The sequence below is a fragment of the Lethenteron reissneri genome, chromosome 28 (assembly GCF_015708825.2).
Source record: "Lethenteron reissneri isolate LAM-NWPU_2019-01 chromosome 28, ASM1570882v1, whole genome shotgun sequence".
Taxonomy (NCBI): Eukaryota; Metazoa; Chordata; class Hyperoartia; order Petromyzontiformes; family Petromyzontidae; genus Lethenteron; species Lethenteron reissneri.
This window is the reverse complement of record NC_083806.1, coordinates 3,711,082-3,732,404: the sequence shown is the minus strand read 5'-3', so window position 1 is coordinate 3,732,404 and position 21,323 is coordinate 3,711,082. Positions and strand designations below refer to the sequence as shown.

Here is a 21,323-nt window from a genome sequence, read left to right as displayed (position 1 = left end):
TGCAAACTCAAAATCCAGTGCTACAAACAGGCAAAAGACCACAAATAAATGCACATTGGTTGGGATGTTTAAGATTTTATTTTTTTCGATTTTTTAGGTATTTTTTAAAGTTTTTTAATTTCTATCCTCAACTGCAGTAAAACGTCCCATCGTAAAAAGTCTGATTCGCTTCAAGTTACTACTGTTTGTCAGAAGTCTGTCAAGTCTGCATCAAATCTCTTCAAGCATCTCAATGCACACACGCACGCACACAAACCGGCAAGACTCTTAGCCTCCCGAAGCACGAGGTTGTCGCAGCGCCAGGAGTGCAAAAGCCAAGCAACACGAACAGTACAGCGAGTCACCTGACAGCGCCACGTCGTCTTAGCAGCGGTGGAAACGTCATAGAATCCTGCAGGACCATAACTAATCCTCTGACCTAAGTCTTAGGGGGCTACTCGAGACAAAAAAAATCACCCACAAGCAGCTCTCTCTCTCTCAAGAGTGATCTGCGTATCCAACCATTGATTTAAAGTGCACAATTCTCACCTCGGCCTGTCCTTTAAAAAAATGTTTTCCAACCTCCCTCGGCTCGAAGCCACGTAGGTTTTTATCACATCTCGAGTGAACACTGGTTAAAAGCGCAGGGATGTTATGCGAAAGCTTTTCAACTTCGCTAAAAAAGAAAGTAACAGCTGATTACGTTTAGACCCTTGAAATTATTTCAATTAAAAGAAGTACGTTTCCAACACCGACAAGGAGGCGTGTCAGGACAACACCTCAGCAAGCATGGGGGAAGGGGATGCCAAAAAAGCAACAGTCGCACTTATTTTTTTTCCAGCAGTTCCTACTACATAATGAGACTCCAGTTTCATGTTTTAGTATTATGCAGCAGAAAAGAACTAGAAGCTCTGTACAGGTCTACTTTCACAGCTTCCACAATCTGCAAAGTTTCTAAAAGGGGTCGTCAACGCAATTTATCGCTAGCCACGTCAATGCGCGCAGTTGTGGCCTCTGCACAGCTTGCCATACAAACATCTGAGTCAACCATTAGTGTGTTCGCGACATAGGAATATAACTCTTGTGATCATCGTGTCGAGGCCTTTGCATGTATCTTGGAAAACATTTTTGGACGGATTCATCATTTGTTCTTATGAAAATGGCCGAGGAATTGTGCTACCAAATTATGTTCCAGAGTTGCCCTTCAATTGCAGGCCTTGTAGTTTAAATAAGTCTCTTTTTTCTGTCAATCTTGGCATGAGATGTCAAGATGTCTGTAAATGATGCATGGCCACAAACCGAGGCTTTCTGTTGTCACGAAAACTAAACATGATTAAATGTCGAACAAAAAGAATGACCATCCAGTTTTAGTGTCAGTTTCAACCAAGTTCTTTCCACCAAACTAATGAAGCACAGACATTTGCGTTTGCATATTGTCCAACTCTTAGACGGCCCTTAATTTCAAAGTTAAATCAAAAGCTGGACAGGAGGCATTTTAGTCGGTTTTGATTATGTATTCACTAAGGTACGCATCTTGCAGTTGATAAACATTCTTAAGAACTTAGTGGTTGCTGAGGTTCAGATAAATGTATCTCACTTCCAGCAAACTTCCATCATTGGCGGATATTCGGTTCCATCATCAGTGGTGGCGTTTCATACGTCTTCTAAGGTCCGTAATCGTGTCCTTCGGCTGCCGGTTTATGCGAACACGTAGTCATTAATATTTCACGTAGCAGACTTTTCCGTTCATTGTTTTACTGGCTGGGTGGGTATTGCATCTGTGGCTGTTGATGGTGAGCCACTGTGGAAAAGAATTTAAGCGCACAGTAAAAATAGAGGAATATCAACATGCAACATGACCCAGCAAAGCTTCTCTCCAGGAAACATTCTTGAATTCACTTTACCATCCATTATTTAGAGTAATGCAAACAAAATCCGTACATTTATTTTCTATAATTATACGAATTAAAGCTGCTACGACCTCAGTTCTTTATAAAGCCTGGTAAGGAACCAAACTGCAGTGAATAAGCAGTGATATTTCTTCTGGACATCACAACCACTTTACATACATATGCCAGCTGGCCACCTGTTTAATTATTTGGTTGCTGTGTTGTACGGGAGCACATACACACCTTGAGGGTGGGGCATATATGCGTAGTGCGTTGTGGAGGAGACGGGGATTGAAGGCGGTGCCCCGTGACCCCCGTGCTGATTGGCCTGCATCAGCATGACCTGCGTAGGGTGCGAAGGATGGGTAGGATGCGCATGCTGGGGATGTCCACCGCCCATGCCAGCCTGCATGTGTGCCTGTTGCAAAATCAACACCCCCCAAATCCAAACAAGAACAACATTAGCTGGCTTTATATCAATGCATAATACACATGGACTGACACAGATACATTGCTGTAAATACGTAGAGATTTTCCATATTTTCTTAAGCAAATTTTAGACATGAAAAATGTCAGCTTGCACCAAAAGTCACACCTAAAGAATCTTTCGCAAAACATCCATTACTCCCCTCCGCTCATGTAATTGCTGGCAGAAAGGCCTCTAGTAAAGGGGGTATATGTTGGCCTACTCTTCTATGCTGCGTCCATGCTGCCCAGACTTACGCACACCGCAAGCAACCTGCTGACTATCCACCAATTTCGAGATAAATTCTGTTAAAAATGGAACATATTTCAGAGCACTTTTCATTACCGCACATACCACACACACACCCGTACAAGCCAGACGAACAGACATCCAATTTGGTAGTCAGAAGACTACCATCCATTCATTGGCTGGCCATACCATGTGTGGTGGTGGTGGGGGGTGCCCAGCGTACTGATGCCCCATGGACTGAGGGTGCAGGGCGTAGACAGGCTGCTGCGAGGGAGGGTAACTCGTCTGGGGGCTCTGCGGGCTGGGTCCTGGGGTGAGTGAGGGTGGCGTTGGGGTCAGGGCTGCGTGGTAAATGCTTTGTCCTTGAGGATTCCCCATGTGTGGAGGAGGCTGGCCCGAGGGGTGCTGTTTGGCATTCCGGCAGAGAGGGGCAGAGAATTATTAGGCAAACATTCACAAGAAATGCACCCCCATTCTCTTTTTCACACTTTACAGATGTCACCAATACTAAGGAAGAGCAGTAATCACAGCTTCACTCAAATGTTCAATAGTCTCTACACTTAATAAGAACTCTTCAAAACAACTAAAATTGTAAAGACTGAACACAATGTTGCTCTTCAAATTTTATTTAAACCGTGCTGCATCGTGGCCTGCGTTAAGGTGTATTGGCGCTGCTGCAGGATTACCTGTGCAGGGCTGGGAGCGCCAGGGTGCTGGCGACCAGGCTGCTGGCCTGTAGGGGTGGCAGGGGGCTGCGGATGCTGTGGGTGGTGAGGGTGCATCGGCCCATGTTGGTACGATTGAGGGACTGGACCAGACACTGCAAAAAAACATTAACAATGTATCGTTGGAAAATTTTCACAGGTGTAAAATACAAAAAATGAGAGCCCATTACATGGGTACATGAGGCTACATGTTCACCATTATTATCTACACTTCGTACTGTGAATAATAGCAACACTATTCAAGAAATTAAGTTCGTGTGTGTCACCATCATTCATTTCCAGTTATCATGCCAGTACACTTTTACAGTATTAGGATATTACATTGGTTTATTCATTCCTTATCATTACTGCATTGTGGTATCATTTTTACTTATTAATTGAAATTTATGCAGTGTCCGCAGCAGTCATGATTATTTTCCAAGTTGATCAATCATGTTTAGCAGGACCTCAACCACAATTAACATAAAAATAGCTACATTAACTAATATTAGTTAATACACCAAATACATTTTTTCCTCAAGGCTGCAATTGAACCTTATGGCAGTACCCCGGGGTACCATAGTACCCCGGCTCTTGCACAATGTCCGTGATGCAGTCATTTTTAGTCTGTTGATGGTCGACGATGCGGCAATCGACTCATCTCGACGAGCTGTACACGACGCACTACGGTGCGTACGAGCGTTCAGGGTTTCAGCGCAATCGTCGTCGCTTCGTTTCGACATCGCGGAGTAGCACTGATTTCGGATTGATTGGTACCCCAGTCGCGGAGTTAAGTACACCCCTGGAAAAAGTGTCCCAGAAATAAAATATTTAATTGCCTTGGCCATTTTGTATTATTTGATACCCCGGAGTACCGCCATAAGGATCAATTACTCATCTACTTATCTAGTTCAGCGGCTTCCCAACCGACACCAATATTGCAGATGACTTTCAATGGAATACAAATCATTATATGCTTGAGAATATCTATACTTTATTAAGACTCAAAGCAGGCTAAGCGTCCTGTTCTTTCTTGGACACCATTGGATCCAGAACAAAAATTTCAGGGCAATCATCACTGGCAATTGTTTAAAACAGCATCTCCCATCGTAAAAATCTAACTTTCCAAAATCGAATGATTTGGATTCAAGCTGCCCATTAATGGGAAATGGGCCTGCAACTTCGAATCAGTTCAGAGACAGCACACGTGCCTCTCTAACACCATGTTTTCTGCACCTGAAAAAAATGGTGTCTTCCAAATCCAGCACTAATTAGGATCTAGAGGATAGAACAGAAAAGCCTTCCGATTGAATTTCTGATAAGTATTTTATTGACTGGCTGTCTGCTAATAATGGACTGCATAAATTCATTACTTGATCATCACGAGTACTAGGCTTACTCCTTCATTAAACATCTGGTTAATTTACAGTCTGTAGATCAATCGTTGTTCAGCATACACACTGTTCACAGAGAACTGTCACTCTCCTTTCGGTTGCCCACCCAAATTGCCATCGTCACTCATGATTTATGCATTGTTGGTGATGATTGGAGGCAACGATTGCCCTGAAATTGTCCCAGTGGATCATGGCCCCTAAGTGTCGTGCAGCAAGAGCCAAGGACGTACTGTAGACTGTCTGTGGGTGCTGCTGCTCGGCCTGCTGGTATTGCTGTGCCGAGGAGACCAGAGATGGCTGGCCATGCCCCGCCCCCGCCATGAGGCGCGTGTTACCCTGGAGGACGGGCCCGTACACTGCCGTGGGCTGCAAAGACACAGCATTGACTTTTAAATAAGTTCACAAACGCCGCGATAGTTTAAAAGACAAAGGTAACATTTTCACAACATGATCGTGAAAGGCTGAAAACCAAACGCGTAGTAACGACTGGTTACACCATGCACATGGGTACCTGCGAGGGATACTGCACCAACTGTGGCTGGTACTGGATGTAGGAGGTGTAGGGCGAGGGTGAAATCAGGGGTGGCCCAGCGGCATTGGCTGTCGGCGCCGGCACCATGACAGTTGGGGGAGGATGGTGCTGTTCGCCCCGTTGGGATGACACAGACCCTGGAAATGCATGCACATGTATCAAACGCAGGATCCATGCTACACTCTGAATCCTAAACAAAACATCACAAACCATCACGAGGCATGTGTTCCAATCTTAATGCAATTTAGTAATTAATCCATCAGTCCTCTCAGGTGAGGTGTTCTTAAAATATAATTCCCATCATCCCAAGCTCTTTACCTGTCCTGTACGGCTTGTTTTGGTTGACGGGCACGGAGTGTGGCAGCTGGTACTGGTAGAGGGATCCACCCTGGTGGAAGACCTACAAACTCTTACTATATACAGCTCATTTCACTTGCCAACTCAACAAACATTATACCACATTTCTACTGTGAAGCATCAACATAGACATGTACATGACTTGTAACTTAAACGTTAAGAGCTTCTCTGCTGTGCTTGTCATTACAGGGAGCAGTTTATAACCTGTTAAATGAGACAAGCAGTCCATTATATATAATTTTCCATAAAGATTAGCATTTTTATGGAATTACAAAAGCGTACGCACTTAATTCACAAAGCAAGAACATAAATGCCTCAAGAGACAGTGGTGGAAATACAGTGAGTGCAACAATACACAGGGGTTTGTCTAGGTATGGTTTGTACAGTGACCACCCCCCCAGTAGTGTGTCCCCTGACCTGCATGCCAGGAGGGATGGTGTGCGGGAAGTGCAGGTACTGTGTAGGCTGCTGGCTGTACACGGGCGTGCCGGGAATCGGCTGCACCAGCACCGAGGGGCTGGGTTGCGTCTGGGGCCGTGGAGGAGTTGGCGTTGTAGCTGGTTTTGTCTGGTAGACAGAAGAAGAATCAAGTCAGCACACACAACTAGCTAACCTCGACAACAATACCAAACACACTGCTCAGAAATGTGCCAATCTCCAGAAATGAATGCACCTTTTCAGCAAATTAATTTCTCAAAAATGCAGCTCGTGGAAGTTAAAAAGAGGTGGTCAAAATTCTGGGATTTAAGTCAATCCAGCAACATCGTGCAGAGGCAGTCAAATTAGAGGTACTCACCATAGGTACGAATGGCTTGGCACTCGGGTTAAGCACAAACTCCTTGGCATTCGGATTGAGTGTGGACTTCTTAACAGAATTGCTGTGAACATCAATAATTACAAAAAGTTATACATATTCTTGGTTCTTTCGGTAAAGTTACGTAGTTATACATAAGCTAAAAAAAATATGTCCACTACCTTCTCCAAAACTATGAAATGTGTTATATACTAAATTGTTTGTAATTCGTCAGCTGGTCACTTCACCACAATTTATTCCTTTACCAAAAATGTCAATCTGTAATTTGTACAGGCATTTGATAAGTACAATAAACTATAAGGCAGATGAAGATAGATTTAAGCAGCATGAAAGTTAACAAATATATTCCAGCACTCACTCATTCATGCCGTCCCCTGTCCTATCCCCCTCCTCGCCATCCATCTTGTCGCTCACTGAACCAGATGCCAGTGAACCAGGTGTTGCCCCTGGCACAACTTTGCCCTCCTTGTCCTCTGTGGCGCTACCAGGAGGGCCCATGGAAACAGCCTTGACTCCCTCAGCACTCCTCGCCAGGCCACTCGGGTTCCCAGTCTCCACACAAGCACTGGGGTCAATTGAAGGAATGCCTGGGGGTGGCGGATGCTGCTGTGGTTGGGGTGGCAGCTGCTGCTGTGGTTGAGGAGGATGCTGCTGTTGCTGCTGTTGTTGCTGAGATTTGACTTCACTTGCCAAAGGCAAGCCAGGCTGTTGGCTCTTGTCCCTCAAAGTTGCGTCAACCTCCGTTTCAGTACTAGACTGGAGCTGTGCAGACAAACAACCACACATTAGGAATTCACCTGGAGCTACATAGCACAACTAATGGCATGCAGCTTGAGTTGAACGAATGCACAATAAGCATTGGAGTTTATGTTAAATTGTACGCATTTGGCAAAGATTTAAGTGTAATGGCAAATACGTTTCATTCAAGGTGAAAGACAATTACATTATGATTAGACTTTAAACAGTTTTACTCACGATAAACTTGGTCTGGAATTCTTTGAGCTCCTTTTTAACTTGAATGCGGCTCTTGTCATGGTCTTGATGCATTAGAGGTGCGGGAACCACTGAAGACGCAAGTAAAAATTCGTTAACATACATCGTCTCTGTAGTATTACTGGATATTTGAAAAGAAATGTAACCAATGGTTTTCGGGAAAAAGCGTACACGTGCGTATACCTTTTGGGGGTGGTTTAGAGAAGCCAGCTTGAGGGTTGCTGCATGCTTGCTCTGGGGGTCTTACATTTTCTTTGCTCACAGCAGCAGACACTGCCACAACCCTTTGTTCGAGGAGCTTAGCTTCTTTCACTACAGAAATACAAAAGATGGTACAAAAATAATATAAGATATACACATGAAATATTTTAATATCACGAACGCATCGTGTGCTTTATCCAGCATTTTGAAAGCAAGGGTTAGTGGTCTATTTATATTTGCAAATCTACAAAAAACACTGAGCTGCGAGGTAGTCGGATGGTATTAAAGCAAAGCAAGTTAAGAACTCATGGCAGACGATGATTATCCCCCTAATGCATGGACTTTCTCTTGCTACTGCTTTTTCCCCCCAACATGCAAAATAATAATTCACAAAGCGTTGCCAATCAAAATTCTTTCTGAACTAAGTTCCGTGCCCTGACAGGAATTTCTCGAGTTAAGAATATTTTGTTCCATTCCATGGCGGTAAAGACGTTAAATAACCTACGTACACTGCAGCAGTGTACATAGGTTAATTAACGTGAAGAGGGACAAGAAGGAGGGCAGGTACCAGTTTACATAATGTTTCCACCGATGCTAGCCATAGCCAAAAATAAACTTCAGCAAAATTACTCCATAATTTGACTAAAATCCCAATTTTGAACTCTGTTAAAAATGGTATCTGATACTAAGCAAGGCTTACATGGGAAAATATATTAAATTAAGTCTGATGCATCTACATGTAATACAGATGGTTACTGTGACACTGCGTAATGAGCTTCAGATAGGTACAGCAGTCCCCTGACCTTGCAAACACAACCATGCAAGCAAACCTGTTCTGGATTAATAATATACACGAGGTTCAAGTAAAACTAAGGGACCCCCCGACAAGAAAAATAACGTACATTGCATGGACAACTTATAGGTTTACAGCATGCTTTTTTTCGTACTAAGTATTTAACTAAATGAATAACATTAACGTCTGAGCATGAGAAATTATGTTACAGTGTAGGATATCCAAAGATATGTTTATAGGAGGCGAAAGGCATGCATGGTTCGTGATGTCATCGCCTTGGCCCAAAAGGCTCTTTTCCTTTTTTTCATCTGCCAAGTTTGGGCAACTCTCCTATCAATATAGCTCGATTTCTACAGAACTGTTAATAAAACAACTTAATAAAATAAAACGCCATATTTTATCATCTTTACAATATTTATTATGACCCCATTATAACAAACACACAGCTAAAGCATTAACGCCTTGCACCTTAACAGTAAATTAGTTCATAAAAATGAACGGAAATTCTCAAGAATCTCACACTCACCTTCGGGTCCAGTGCCTTCAAACCTTACGGGCACTGCGGAGGGGGCAGCAGAGCTGGGAAGAGCAGAGGACGGCACTGTCTGGATGTGACCAGCTTTCCTGGGCAGATGGTGCAGAAGGGCCTGTCCTGGGGGGCGACGTGGGCGTGGCCGTGCCTGTAGGGGCACTGGGCACCCCCTGGGATGGAGGAGGTGGGTAGGGGACGCCTGTCACAGTACCCTGGGGGGCACTGGGTGCGGGGCCGGATGGGGGCTGGGAGGCGGGTTTGGGAGAGCGTGGGCGGTAGGACTTGGGAGACGTGCGGTTTGTGGCACCTGTAGGAGGGGATGGCACGGCCATCCTGGTGAGCGATGCACTCAAAAAACACATGGAGTTTTAGTTGGCTTCTCACCAACTTGACCCATTATTTAACAAGGTAATTACGCACAAATAAACATGACAAAATGTAATAGGAATTTAACAATGCAAATATTCATTGATTTAAACAATTTTACATGGTCACAATATCTACATTAAATCGTGAGAATCTATTATTTTTGATCAATAATATCCATGACCCCTGCCGCCAATAGAGGCTCTACTATGACTAGAGAGAAAAATAACCGATTTTTAAAAATCGAAATAACTAGCGATTTCTTGTAATAAAATGAATTCCATCATGTGAATTGTTTGACTCTATAATTGAACATGTTACTACTCATAAGTACAAATGAAAAATGCTACCACTTATATAGGGCGCATTACCTCCGCTGACGACAGCAGACCAGCTGGCGCCACCCCGCGAGGGGCCCTGCTGCGAGGGCACAGGGAGATCTGCGTTGGCCGGGGGCCCGTGGTGGCCCACGTGCGGGCCCGCGTGGAGGCCAACGTGGGGGCCAGGATCCCCTGCCATGGGGGGTGTGGTGCCTCCCCCTCCCCGGCCGCCCATGCCTCGGAGGGAACGAGCCGGACGCTGGGCCTTTGGAGACATCCGTGCACCTGAGAGCAAATGGCAGCAAGAATTAATCGTTATGAAATCAAACGTAAAAGGTTGTCTTCGCTGCATGAATAATTCGTCCATCTTAAGGTTAAACACAAAATACAAAACAACATCGCTCAGCGTACAATTAGATGAGGATTTTTTGTGAAATGTATAATTTGTTGAAGCCAGACTTGTTTCAGAAAAGGGACTGAATGCACTGTTTTGTATTGAGCGTAGTAGAGATATGGAAAAGGTTTAGTGGAAACCATTGATTATTTATTTTCAGTTCGATGGAGCCTCTTGAGAATTTCTAGCACTTGCTCTCATTAAGTTGTCACATGCAATGTTTTAGTGACATTAATATGGCCTTATTGCATTTTGGAGACAGAACTAACCCAGCAACTTCTTGGGCTTTGGTCTAAGTTCACTTTTTATCCATTTCTACATTTTTTTAATATTTGGAAACCCGCTTCTTTTTTTTTTCACCCAAGTCAAACCATAGTTCGATTTTTTTTACAATAATGTGTTGTTGTGTAGAGTCAATGTTTTTTCCCTCCACAACACTAGGCAAAAGCACTAACTACCTTCTGTAGGGCCGCGTTTGGGAGGAGGAGGAGGGCCGTAGACGGCCGCAGAAGGGTGTGAAGGGGGCCGAGAGGGGGTGGGTGCCCGGGGGGGCAGGGAGTTCACCCCTGCCGGATAGCGAACGGGCAGGCGTGAGGGTGATGGGCAGGGGGCAGGAAGGGACACGCCTGGAGGAGGGGAGTGGAAGGGGGTTTCGACAGCAACGCAGACACAGAGAGAAGGGGACAGGGTGGCGCAAGGGACATGAAGCAGCATGGAAAGAAACAAAAAATAAATAAATAAAATGCTTTAAAAATACACCAAGAGAAAATAAGGATGCACAACACAAGGGGGCTTTCCCTGAAGTTGTGGATGTAATGCAAAAGTACATGCAAGGAAACAAGCATTTGCTTGGAAAGTAACAATCAGAACATGAAGGACAGAATATACAATTGCAAAATGTGATGAATTTCTGAAAAGGATGAGGGTCAAAGAAGGGTTTGTGGGAACACACCACAGCATAACAGGAGAGGATGGTTTAGATGCACACTCTCAGAAAAGTAGATGCATGTTGAGCGGAGAACTTACCTCCATTAAGCACGGGTCCTGGGCTGGTGATGGGATCTGGGTGTGGGTAGCTGTGTGGGTGATAAGGACTGCCCCTGGGCGAGTGGTGTGGCGCAGGCCCAGGCCTTCCACCACGTGACTGGCCTGGCCTCATTCCGCCTCGTGCCATGTCCCGGTGCCTCTGCCCCATGAACTTTACGTCCCTGCAGTCACCAAAGACAAAAACATCCAGTTTCAGTATGCCCTCACACCTTGTGATAACCATCCCAACGTCACAAGACAAATCTCCGTATATTAACTTCTCACCCTAAAGTACAAATTAACACTTAAAAAAATACTTGAGAAATCTACGAGGAAGTGCAATTAAATAAAACAGAAAAGTGCGACGTTTCAATGGGATATACGTGAAACTGTGTTGCTACCACTGTAAAAATGTGCACACCTATGGTTAAAGCCTGGGCTGTCGCGGTCTCCGGGTCGATCTGACCGGGAGCCATATCTGTCATCGTCCTGCCGGCAGTCGTCGCTCTCGTTGGGATTACGGGTGGACCGATATGGCTGCCGTTCCCGCGGAGGCAACGGGTACCGCTCCTCGTCCGCACGCCCGTCTTCTCCATCCGCCCCGGCGTTGGCGGGCAGTACAACACGCGAGCGATAAGGCGGACGCTCGCCACCCTGCGGTGGTGCGTTCCGGTGTACGGCACTGAAGCGCTCCTCCTCCGTGCGGCCCTCGTCATTTTCGAGCGACACGCGTGAACGGTACGATGGGTTCGATTCGATCTCCTGCGCGAGTTGAGTTGCGCGAGCCTGTCTCCGCATGAACTCTTCAGACTCGTCCCTTTCCAGTGGCGTGCTGGACAACAAACATCGTGAACAACATTAAAAAATATTCACATAACTGCTTACTTCTCCTACTTAGCACTTTAGAATGTAGGATTTAAATATACAGCTTTAGATCACAATTAGCCAATGGTATTTCTTAGTTTCCTCCTTAATCACACTATTGCACAGGTGGGCAAGTGTTCAGCTGGGTTCATGCCTGTCCCCCCAACCACTGGCAGAGGCAGTGGGGGGGGTGGGGTGGCATGTGCCCCCCCAATGATCCGATCGAAATCCATAATTTCGATCGGATCTTTGGGGTTTATTATAATAAATCGGCATTTTGCGACCCCCACTGCCACTGTGTAGCATATTATTACGTGCCAGGACTCTATGAGATGATAGGACAATAGTCTGAGTCCATAATTGGCAATAAGTAACGACAAAGCAGTTATAAGTGACTCACAGAATTGTGCGCAGTTGTGTATACAGTACACGACTTCCCTGAAGGAATACCTTCACCGAGCGCGATGCCGATCACACACGGTTCGAATTCGACCCTCGATCGATGGCTGTGCCATCGCAGCACACGCGTCGAAGAAAAAGCAAGGGACAAGTCCTTACTTACAACTATAATTTTTCATTGCTGGAGGGGTTGCCCCCCCCTACCTGAAAATCCTTGCTCCGCCATTGCCCCCAACCCCACCCGGCTGTGTATCCCACACAAATGCGTGGGGGCAGCACTAGTCTCAGAAAAAATAGTTCGGCAGAGCAGTAGCACAGGGGTTACATCACTGTGCTATCAACTCAGATGTTGAACTGGTCCTTGCCCCCCACCCACTCCCCGCCAAACCAGAACTGACAAATCTGCTTAAATATGGGTCAAACAATCATCATGACCATCATATAGTGGAGGTACCCTCATCCAGCAGTAAAGTGAAAGGTGTCAATTACTATTCATGTAGTAGCAAGCTTACGTGTAGTTGGAAAGGCTGTGGTCGTATGTTGATTTTACACCATAAACCTCCTCGTTGCAGCGGAACATCTCAGTGGCGTCCCAGCCATTTGACTGAAAGGTCGGCATAAGACATGAAATTGTATTCAATTAAATAAACAAACTATGTCGGTGTGAAAAAAAATATTAAAAGCATAGGATTGAATACACAATTAAAAGTGCATTTGTTACTTAAATCCCAAAGTTCACAAACCTCATCAGTGTTAATGTCTGTGCAATTTACAAATTCTGTGCTCGAGAACAGTTATCCAACCACATGGCACTGTTGTCCCTGTTCCATTCATTGGCAAAGAGAATGCCAGAAAGCTGGTAACTGAACCGACAGTCAATCAACCACACAGATAGGAAACAAAAACTTCTGGCTATTGGAGCCTGTAAGAATGTGCACATTTTATAATGAGTGTTGGTCACTCCCACAATGTACCATGTCCGTGTCAAGGGCGACATCATCATTGTTGTTATCCCCACCCATCCAGGGCTCCAACTCGCGCTCCTTGTGCTCTCCGTTGAGCTTGCCGCTGATGCCAGCATCCGTAAAGTTGTCTACAAACCGAACAAGAACAAAGTTCACGTAACAAATTCAAAAACGTGCTATTACTATGGAAAATAGCAGCAAATATAAACAAGCATATCAATCATGATATGCCTGCCAATGCTTTAACCCCTTATTTCCAGGAAAACGATAAGTCAATAAGCATGCGAAGACTGGCAAGTAATAAAGCCAAGCATCTGCTCTTACAGCCTCTAAGATAATGCGAATGTTGGTGTATCTAGAGTAAATAAGACAGGATTGCAAAGGCATTCATTTCATTTTCTAAACATGCAGCAATTCAACCAATGAAATCAATATTTGTTCAATTGCCTCGTTCATTATTCTCTATAAACAACCAGGAAAATTGTAGATTAATCACCGACAATTGTGAACTGCAAATGTAGGCAATGGAAACAACTAATGCAATCATCCTTTAAATATCAAAATTAGTGAAGTGATCAAGTACAATACCAAATGTTTATCATGATTTCACCAATAGATTTGTTGAATAGAGTGATCCTCCACAAAGCAAATAAATTCATGCAGTGCAATGAGACACAGGCATAGTGTGTTACCTGTGTCAGACTGACACTGATGGAAAATGACACAAAACAGAGGAACACAAAAAGTTTGGCATAAGAATCGAGGAATTCCTGCCACCCATGCATGTAACACAACACGACTCAGTCCTTAATGGAGGGACTAAACCACAGCTTTGACGAATAAAACTAAATGTATTCTTACTCTTTAGTTTAAATATTAAAGCCTATACATTCATCAAATTGATAAATGACATTTGTACACGATACAACTTTAACCTGATTTGTTAAATGTAACAATAGGAAGGAAAATGGCCCCAGAGAGGAGGCAACAAGCAGAGTGCCCGTCTGTGCGGTGGTGAAGAGTTAACGGAGTGCGTGTAGAACCTCTTGCGGCGAAGTTAAGGTCGACATCGCGGAAATGAAGCAGCACCACATCAGGGTGGTGGAAGACGACGGACGGGCGTATGTCACTTTGTCTGGGCGCCACCTCAGTAGAGTCTTGGCTCTTGAGATGCACCGCATCCAACACTAGCTCCAGCTAATTCCCAGGAAACACACAACACGAACGTCTCAAAAAAACAATCAACGACAACTTAAAGCTGTCACAACCAGATGTATTTACTCAGCACAAATCTATAACCAGTTTAAATGCATTTAAAGAGCATTATTATTAAAATGCAATCCATGTACTTCATGTGTAAATTTAGACAGTACCCCTGGCTGAATTAATAATGTATTTTAGAGTGTTACACCTCTTAATTGGTAATTGGTGGTCACCATGCACACACAGTTGGTATGTAAACATAGCAGGAGGAAAGATATACAGTTCTAACACAGGATATTTAAAAATCCAATCAATAAAATTAGAAGGAAAATATTTGAAGTTCCAAATTATCTCTGCGTGACTCGACTGTTATACATCCTTAAGGATACACAAATTACTTCAAATAGTGAAAAGCCAACAATAACCCTTAAAGGTTTAACATTTGGGTGCTAGCCTGTATGTGTATTGACCATCCACCAAGCCAAAAAGCCCATGTTCCCAGACTCTGTAAATCATCACTTAAAAAGCCACTGTTCATACTGTTTAAAATCCACCATATTGATGTGCAGCAATCTTTACTGGTACAAGATGCGATCCTCTAATTAATCATTATATTTAGAATAAGGAACAGAAACAATAGTGCTTACCCTTGGGCTGAAAGTTTTAAATATCCCATCGTAAACCTTTCCATTCTTCACCTTCAGTTCACACTTGGCACCCTAAGAAAGGTAACATGACAATTGTAAACATGAACAATCCTACCATTGGTCTAACAACCACTTAGTTGAATTATCCTTCAAAGAGCACTTTCATCATGTCATGCCTCAATCATCTGTGGTTTGCAAACACCTTCAACTAAAACACAACTGTGATCAAGGAACGTGAAAAAGTAAACAGTTTTAAAATGTCATGGCTCATTGATCATGTTGTTGCCAGGAAACAAATTATCAGTTAGCTGCTGGAAAGCCCAATTACAGCTTAATTGGCTTCTCAGCTCATCTTATCGACTGCCGGATACCCAGCTGGACAGTACGGTGGCACTTTGTTTAGGGTGCTTAAGAACATTTTTTATCGCACACTGTCCACACTACAGATGGGCTTTCCTTTGTGGATGAACACATACCACATGACGATTACTATTTTTGTCTTGCTCAAATGTTTTATGTGTACATCCCAAATAAATGTATTCTTAGAAATAACCACTAGCACATTGATTTGAAACAGAGATATTCAGGATAGTCACAGAGTAAATGGAATGCAGCTGCATCACTACTCACCACTACAGACGTGAGCACATGCACCATGCGAGGATTGTTGTAAACACCTTCGTATGTCTGTGTGAACAAAACCATGCCTCCGTTTACTTTACAATCCCAAGGAAAACAACGAAGGAGAAACATCTATTTGCACATCAAGTGGGGTCACTGTGGGATTTCAGAGCAGCCTAATCCACCATGAGCCGTTCATACCAAAGCAAGGAATCATAATGAGCATATCACCATGAGTTTACTAACTAGTAACTTACGGGCGAGTGGGAAGGACCTTTGTTTCCACGGCCCCTGAAAAAGAGTAAACACGGAGAGTAGCTGTAATGGTCCGCCACGCAACAGATACAACGCCAATGTTCTGCTGACCCACGGAATGTAGAGATTTCACATTTAATTAGTCACTGCAAGTTTCATTTCAACAATAAACTGCTGCGTTCAACCATAGAAAGGCCCGAGTTATTAGATTCGCGGACGGACCTGGGATGGATCCCTGTAAATGCATAGGGAGCTCCCAGGTGTTGGGGGGGGGGGGGTCCCGTGTGTAAGATTCTAAAGTGTAGAGGCCCAGAGTAAAGAAATCCCATAACATCCAGTATGTACGAGTTCTGAGCTCAGGTACTCCGAATGTACGGGGTATATTGTCTAAATGTCCCATGCTTTAGGAGTCTCGTTGATTAGAGGTTCCGGGTGTAGCAATCTTATGCCTTTTTTATGTCTCGGGGGGTACAAAACGCGGGATGGATTTACTGGGAAATCATGGATAGTAACCGAATTGGAATCATCTTGTTGCGTATCTCGTTTGAAAAAAGGCAACAGCCTACAATTATACGTAAATGCTGTAACCCATCCACGGCATCAGGGGTAGCCGAGTGTAATTTAAATTCAGGCCCAAGTCGGTATATTGCCAATGGGTGGTCTGGCCCGGTGGTCGGGGTGTGAATATTTGCGAGTAGCAGGATGGAGGCGGAAAAATCGGCGGGTTCACACAATGAAAATCCAGACAGTCCTTTGTCAATCCACTGCTGGATGAAGGCGGTTCTGTGCCTTGTCGATCGTGTTGGTTGCATGACCATTTTCACCACGATAATTAGCGAGGGAGGGGGGGGGGGAGCAAGACCAGTTCAGATAACTGGCTGCTCATTAGCCATGGAAAGGAATCTAACTTGAGAGACCGAGTTCGTAGCGAGGCTAATACAACACAGTCTCAAGTTATATCCCAATCTAGTACAGTATCATGTAATCTAGCGTCACCATCACTAGGGATAGAGGGCCCCAAAATGGATGCACTGGGTGTTCATGTCGAAAGGTTTCCGGGATGGAGGCTGGCAAAACATTTTTATCCGAGGGATTCTAAGTGACCCGAGTGTTGGGAGTCCTGGTATGAACGGGTGTAGGGGTTCCGGATACCGGCGTTCCGCGTATTGGGAGCGGTTATGTTTCATGATCCCATGTACAATGAACTAAGGCCATATGAATAGAGATCATTAACGTAGTAATCTGCGTTTCGGGATTCTGGTTGTCCGGGTACCACTCTCAGGGGGTCCGTAGTACAGGGGTGCCATGTGTAGGGATTTTACATGTAGGAGATCCCATACAGAGGGGTCCGTGTTCGGCCCCATTAGTTGCGAGCCGCCAGACACAACAGGGTCCCCACCAACGTACAATTCCCATCAACAGGGGACCCGTATAAAGAGATCGCATATAATGGTGCTGTCCACAAGCCCCATTAGTAGGGGGCACCGTGGCACGGCCCCCCACCCCCCCACGGTGTCAGGGGGCCCGCGGGGAAGCCGCTATGGGGCGGGAATCGGCAGCCTCATTTCTGCAGAGGTCGTCGGCGCGGCGCCACATTCCCCAGTGCACACGCGCTTGCGCGCACCCCATTGGGCCCCGGACTCCCCCCTCGACCAATCACGAGCCCGCCTCGCCCATCACGTGCGCGGCGGCCACCAATCGCGAAGCGCCAATTAAACCGAAGCACACAATGCGGTCTACGAAATACAACGCGCGCCGAATCCTAGCCCGTGGGCCCCAAACGCGTTATTTAATTAAACAATTAAATATTTTTTCTTTCTTTTGCGATTCTTCTCCGGTCTCGCGCGCCTTTGTTTGCCACCCAGACAGTATAGGGCACACACATACGCAGGCAGGCGTACAAACTCGCGGCATTCCGACGACGCCACGTCGTTTAGGGGGTGGGGGAGGTGCGTGCGGTGCTGCTCACCTGCCGGGCGTGGGCCTGGAGGTGCCGGCCTTGCGGCTGGACGCGGTAGCGCTGGCGGGCTTCATGCTCCCTCCTCCTACATGGACTCGCGACGCGCCTCACGACCGCCTCTCTTTGTGTCTAATGTACACTTACTGTACCGCTATCACTACTGCCCCGAACGTAAACGAAATTCAACTAGCGCGCGGTTAAAACAATAATCCACAACTACAATAACAGTATTACTGATAATACGTAGTGACACGGTGGTTACTAACGAAGATGATGATGATGAAAGTATCTCGTCGACTTCCCCTCGTTCGTTCGCGAGAGAATCTCAGGAGAGGAAACGCCGCGCTCGGGACACTTACGACGGCTAAACTAGAGCGCTGATCGTGAGCGATGACGCTTACGAGTCGGTCACCGGGCTGCTAGGAGCTCTGTGAGAATCGCTGAAGAGTTCTTTCACCGTCGACGATGATAAAGCCGCCGTCGTCGTCGTCGTCGCCGCCGCCGCCTCTGCCGCTGCTGCTGACGCTGCTACCGGGAGCCGCTCGCTCGGTTCCTCGAGAATCAACATGGAGGCGCCGCGCGGAAGGATACACGAGCCCCGCCCCTCATCCCACACCCCCCGAGCCCCGCCCTCCTCCATCTGCCAGCACGGCGCCACCGCCCCCCCCCCCCTCGAGCTGCCCCCCCCCCTCGCCAACGCGGGGCCTGCGCACGCAGCACGTAGCGGTTGTAACCGTCCGCGTGCGCCGTGGGACTATATCGCGAGAGAGGAGCGGTTTCCCGCTAAAAAGAACTGAAACGCGAATTGAAGTGTTGGACTGTGGCTCAACGCGTGTCCGTGTTACTGAAACACGACCGCCGACGTTGTGAGAGACACGGAGACGAGTTGCTTGTCTCAGAAGTTTAAAGTTTTAACGCGACGTTGTTTGGCGATCGCGACAAAAGCGATCCTCTAAGGGTTGTTAACGAACTGTGCGCCGGTGAAAGCGATCCTCTAGGATCCATGGTCAGCGGTGTTGAACTTCGAATTCTACGAATCTTCGTGAGAGTTGCCGTTTCACGTGACGCCACTAGAGGCCGCTAACAGAGGCCGCGTTGAAATTTAAAAAAAAACCACAACGAGCGATCAGTTGCGCAACCAAATTTATCTCGAAATCGTCGTGCAACTTTATCATGGCCAACTCGTGTATTGTTTATCGGCGTTTTGTTGCAGAAATGAAATCAAGGATCAAGACGATCGCAGCTTTTCAGTTGCACACAACATGGCTGCGTGCAACTGGTTGCGTGCAGCTGGTTGCGTGCAACTGGTTGCGTCCAGCTGGTTGCGTGCAATTGGTTGCGTGCAATTGGTTGCGTGCAGCTGGTTGCGTGCAACTGGTTGCGTGCAGCTGGTTGCGTGCAACTGGTTGCGTGCAGCTGGTTGCGTGCAACTGGTTGCGTGCAGCTGGTTGCGTGCAACTGGTTGCGTGCAGCTGGTTGCGTGCAACTGGTTGCGTCCAGCTGGTTGCGTGCAATTGGTTGCGTGCAGCTGGTTGCGTGCAACTGGTTGCGTGCAGCTGGTTGCGTGCAGCTGGTTGCGTGCAACTGGTTGCGTCCAGCTGGTTGCGTGCAACTGGTTGCGTGCAGCTGGTTTCGTGCAGCTGGTTGCATGCAACGAATCGCTCAGACGTGGACCCACCCGCCTTAACGTCTCTCGTCCCAAACCCATGTCACTACCAATTTTAGTTTTTTCGGTAAAGTCACGTAGAAGGGAAATATAAATATTTTGTATATTTTTATTAATTTATTATTTCCCTTCTACGTGACTTTACCGAAAGAACCAAAAATATGAATCCCTGCAGTCACGAAAGCTTTAAATCAAAATTTTAGTTTTGTTAACTTTGATTACTTTTACGTCTAGACTGAAACTCGTGCCGTCCGCTCGTCTTGCTCGTGGCGCTGCGTGTTGCTCTCTCCTCTCCTAGCCAAGTTGCGCGTTCCCCTGCCCTGACCTCCATCCTTCCCTTCTACCCAAGTGTTGGGTTTTTTTTTCTTCTTCTTCTTCTTCTCCGCCTTTTCCTCAATGCGTCTTGAAATGCCATTAAATTTAAACGGCCCGCACAAAAGCAAATCGTACAGACGGACATTTCGCCGCTTCAGCAGCAGCTCCCATAATAATAAACTAAAAACTCATTGCCGCTCCACTAGAGGGAGCCATGGAGAGCCCCTCTTGGGGGTATTTGTTACTCAGCTGGGGTTGATCTCGGGGGAGAGGGGAGAGAGATTTAATCTTATACCGTGTTTTATTAAAAAATATATATATTTTAAATATAAATATTCCTACTCTTTGGTTTTAACGGTAAAGTCACGTAGGTAAAAAAATAAAATAAATGAAAACAACTAAATTAAATCACGACGTATCGGGCGCAACACAAGCGTCCTTCTTCAGGTGGGGACATTGAAATTTTTTAAAATCACACGAGCGATCAGTTGCGCAACCAAATTTTATCTCGAAATCGTCGTGCAACTTTATCATGGCCAACTCGTTTATTGTTTATCGACTTTTTTTGCAGAAATGAAATCAAGTATCAAGACGATCACAGCTTTTCAGCTTCACACAACATGGTTGCGTTCAACTGGTTGCGTGCAACTGGTTGCGTGCAACTTGAAATAAATAAATAAAATGTTTTGCTGTGGTTATTCACACCTGATGGCGATTGCTTGTGTTGCAATCGAAACGTCGTGAGAATTTTATTGTTTTATTTTCATTTTATTATTTCCCTTCTACGTGACTTTACCGAAAGAACCAAGAATAAGTGCATACTAATAATACTCACTCCCATTGTTTAAAATGCCGCACCGGGAGATCGAAACTCACAATGCGCCTCTGTATTGCAAATATACAACGAGCCAGCCGTTGTTATTATTCTTCTTCCATAAATTCGTTTATTCTACGCTTTTATTTAACTCACTCTGTTGTTGTATCCTCAAATCTTGTAACTCAATTTTAACCCACTTCCCAATGTGGTATCGACTGCAAACTTGGTATACTTATGTCATACTGATGACAATACTATATTCTATCATAAAAAAAATTATATTTCTAAACATTTTTTTTAATGTTATGTTTCGGCTTGGGTCTAATTGACCACGGTGCCTTACGTTATGGCAAGCTTCGGGGCCACTTCCTCAAGTCGTGGAGTTCTTCCATTACTAGTACGGTACATTTCATTAAAGCGTGTTTAAAAAAAAAGTTTTTTTTAATATATATTACTTATTAGGGTTAGATCGCGTAAATATAAATGTGTCGTGAAACCCGCCACCACCCGACGGCCAATTAGTAATGGTCTCAGTCACGTAAACAGAACATGCCAATTCGTTATTAGTACATCAACAACCGGTGCGTTGGACAGCAAATCCA

At 45.4% G+C, this 21,323-nt stretch overlaps 1 protein-coding gene across 1 annotated transcript; it reads right to left on the bottom strand.

The window, feature by feature from the left end:
• Window positions 1–59: 59 nt before the first annotated feature.
• On the bottom strand, window positions 60–18,506 carry LOC133348820 (ataxin-2-like). Its single transcript, XM_061561850.1, is given in 25 exon segments — window positions 60–1,780; window positions 2,112–2,300; window positions 2,775–2,988; window positions 3,270–3,403; window positions 4,912–5,047; window positions 5,193–5,350; window positions 5,532–5,613; window positions 5,988–6,137; window positions 6,367–6,448; window positions 6,743–7,146; window positions 7,360–7,448; window positions 7,561–7,689; window positions 8,898–8,988; window positions 8,990–9,210; window positions 9,641–9,874; window positions 10,442–10,609; window positions 11,010–11,191; window positions 11,431–11,841; window positions 12,785–12,876; window positions 13,247–13,365; window positions 14,281–14,434; window positions 15,088–15,159; window positions 15,718–15,774; window positions 15,966–15,999; window positions 17,933–18,506. Coding segments are annotated over 25 exon segments (3,714 nt in total). The 5' UTR covers window positions 17,998–18,506; the 3' UTR covers window positions 60–1,733.
• Between the last annotated feature and the right edge of the window lie 2,817 nt (window positions 18,507–21,323).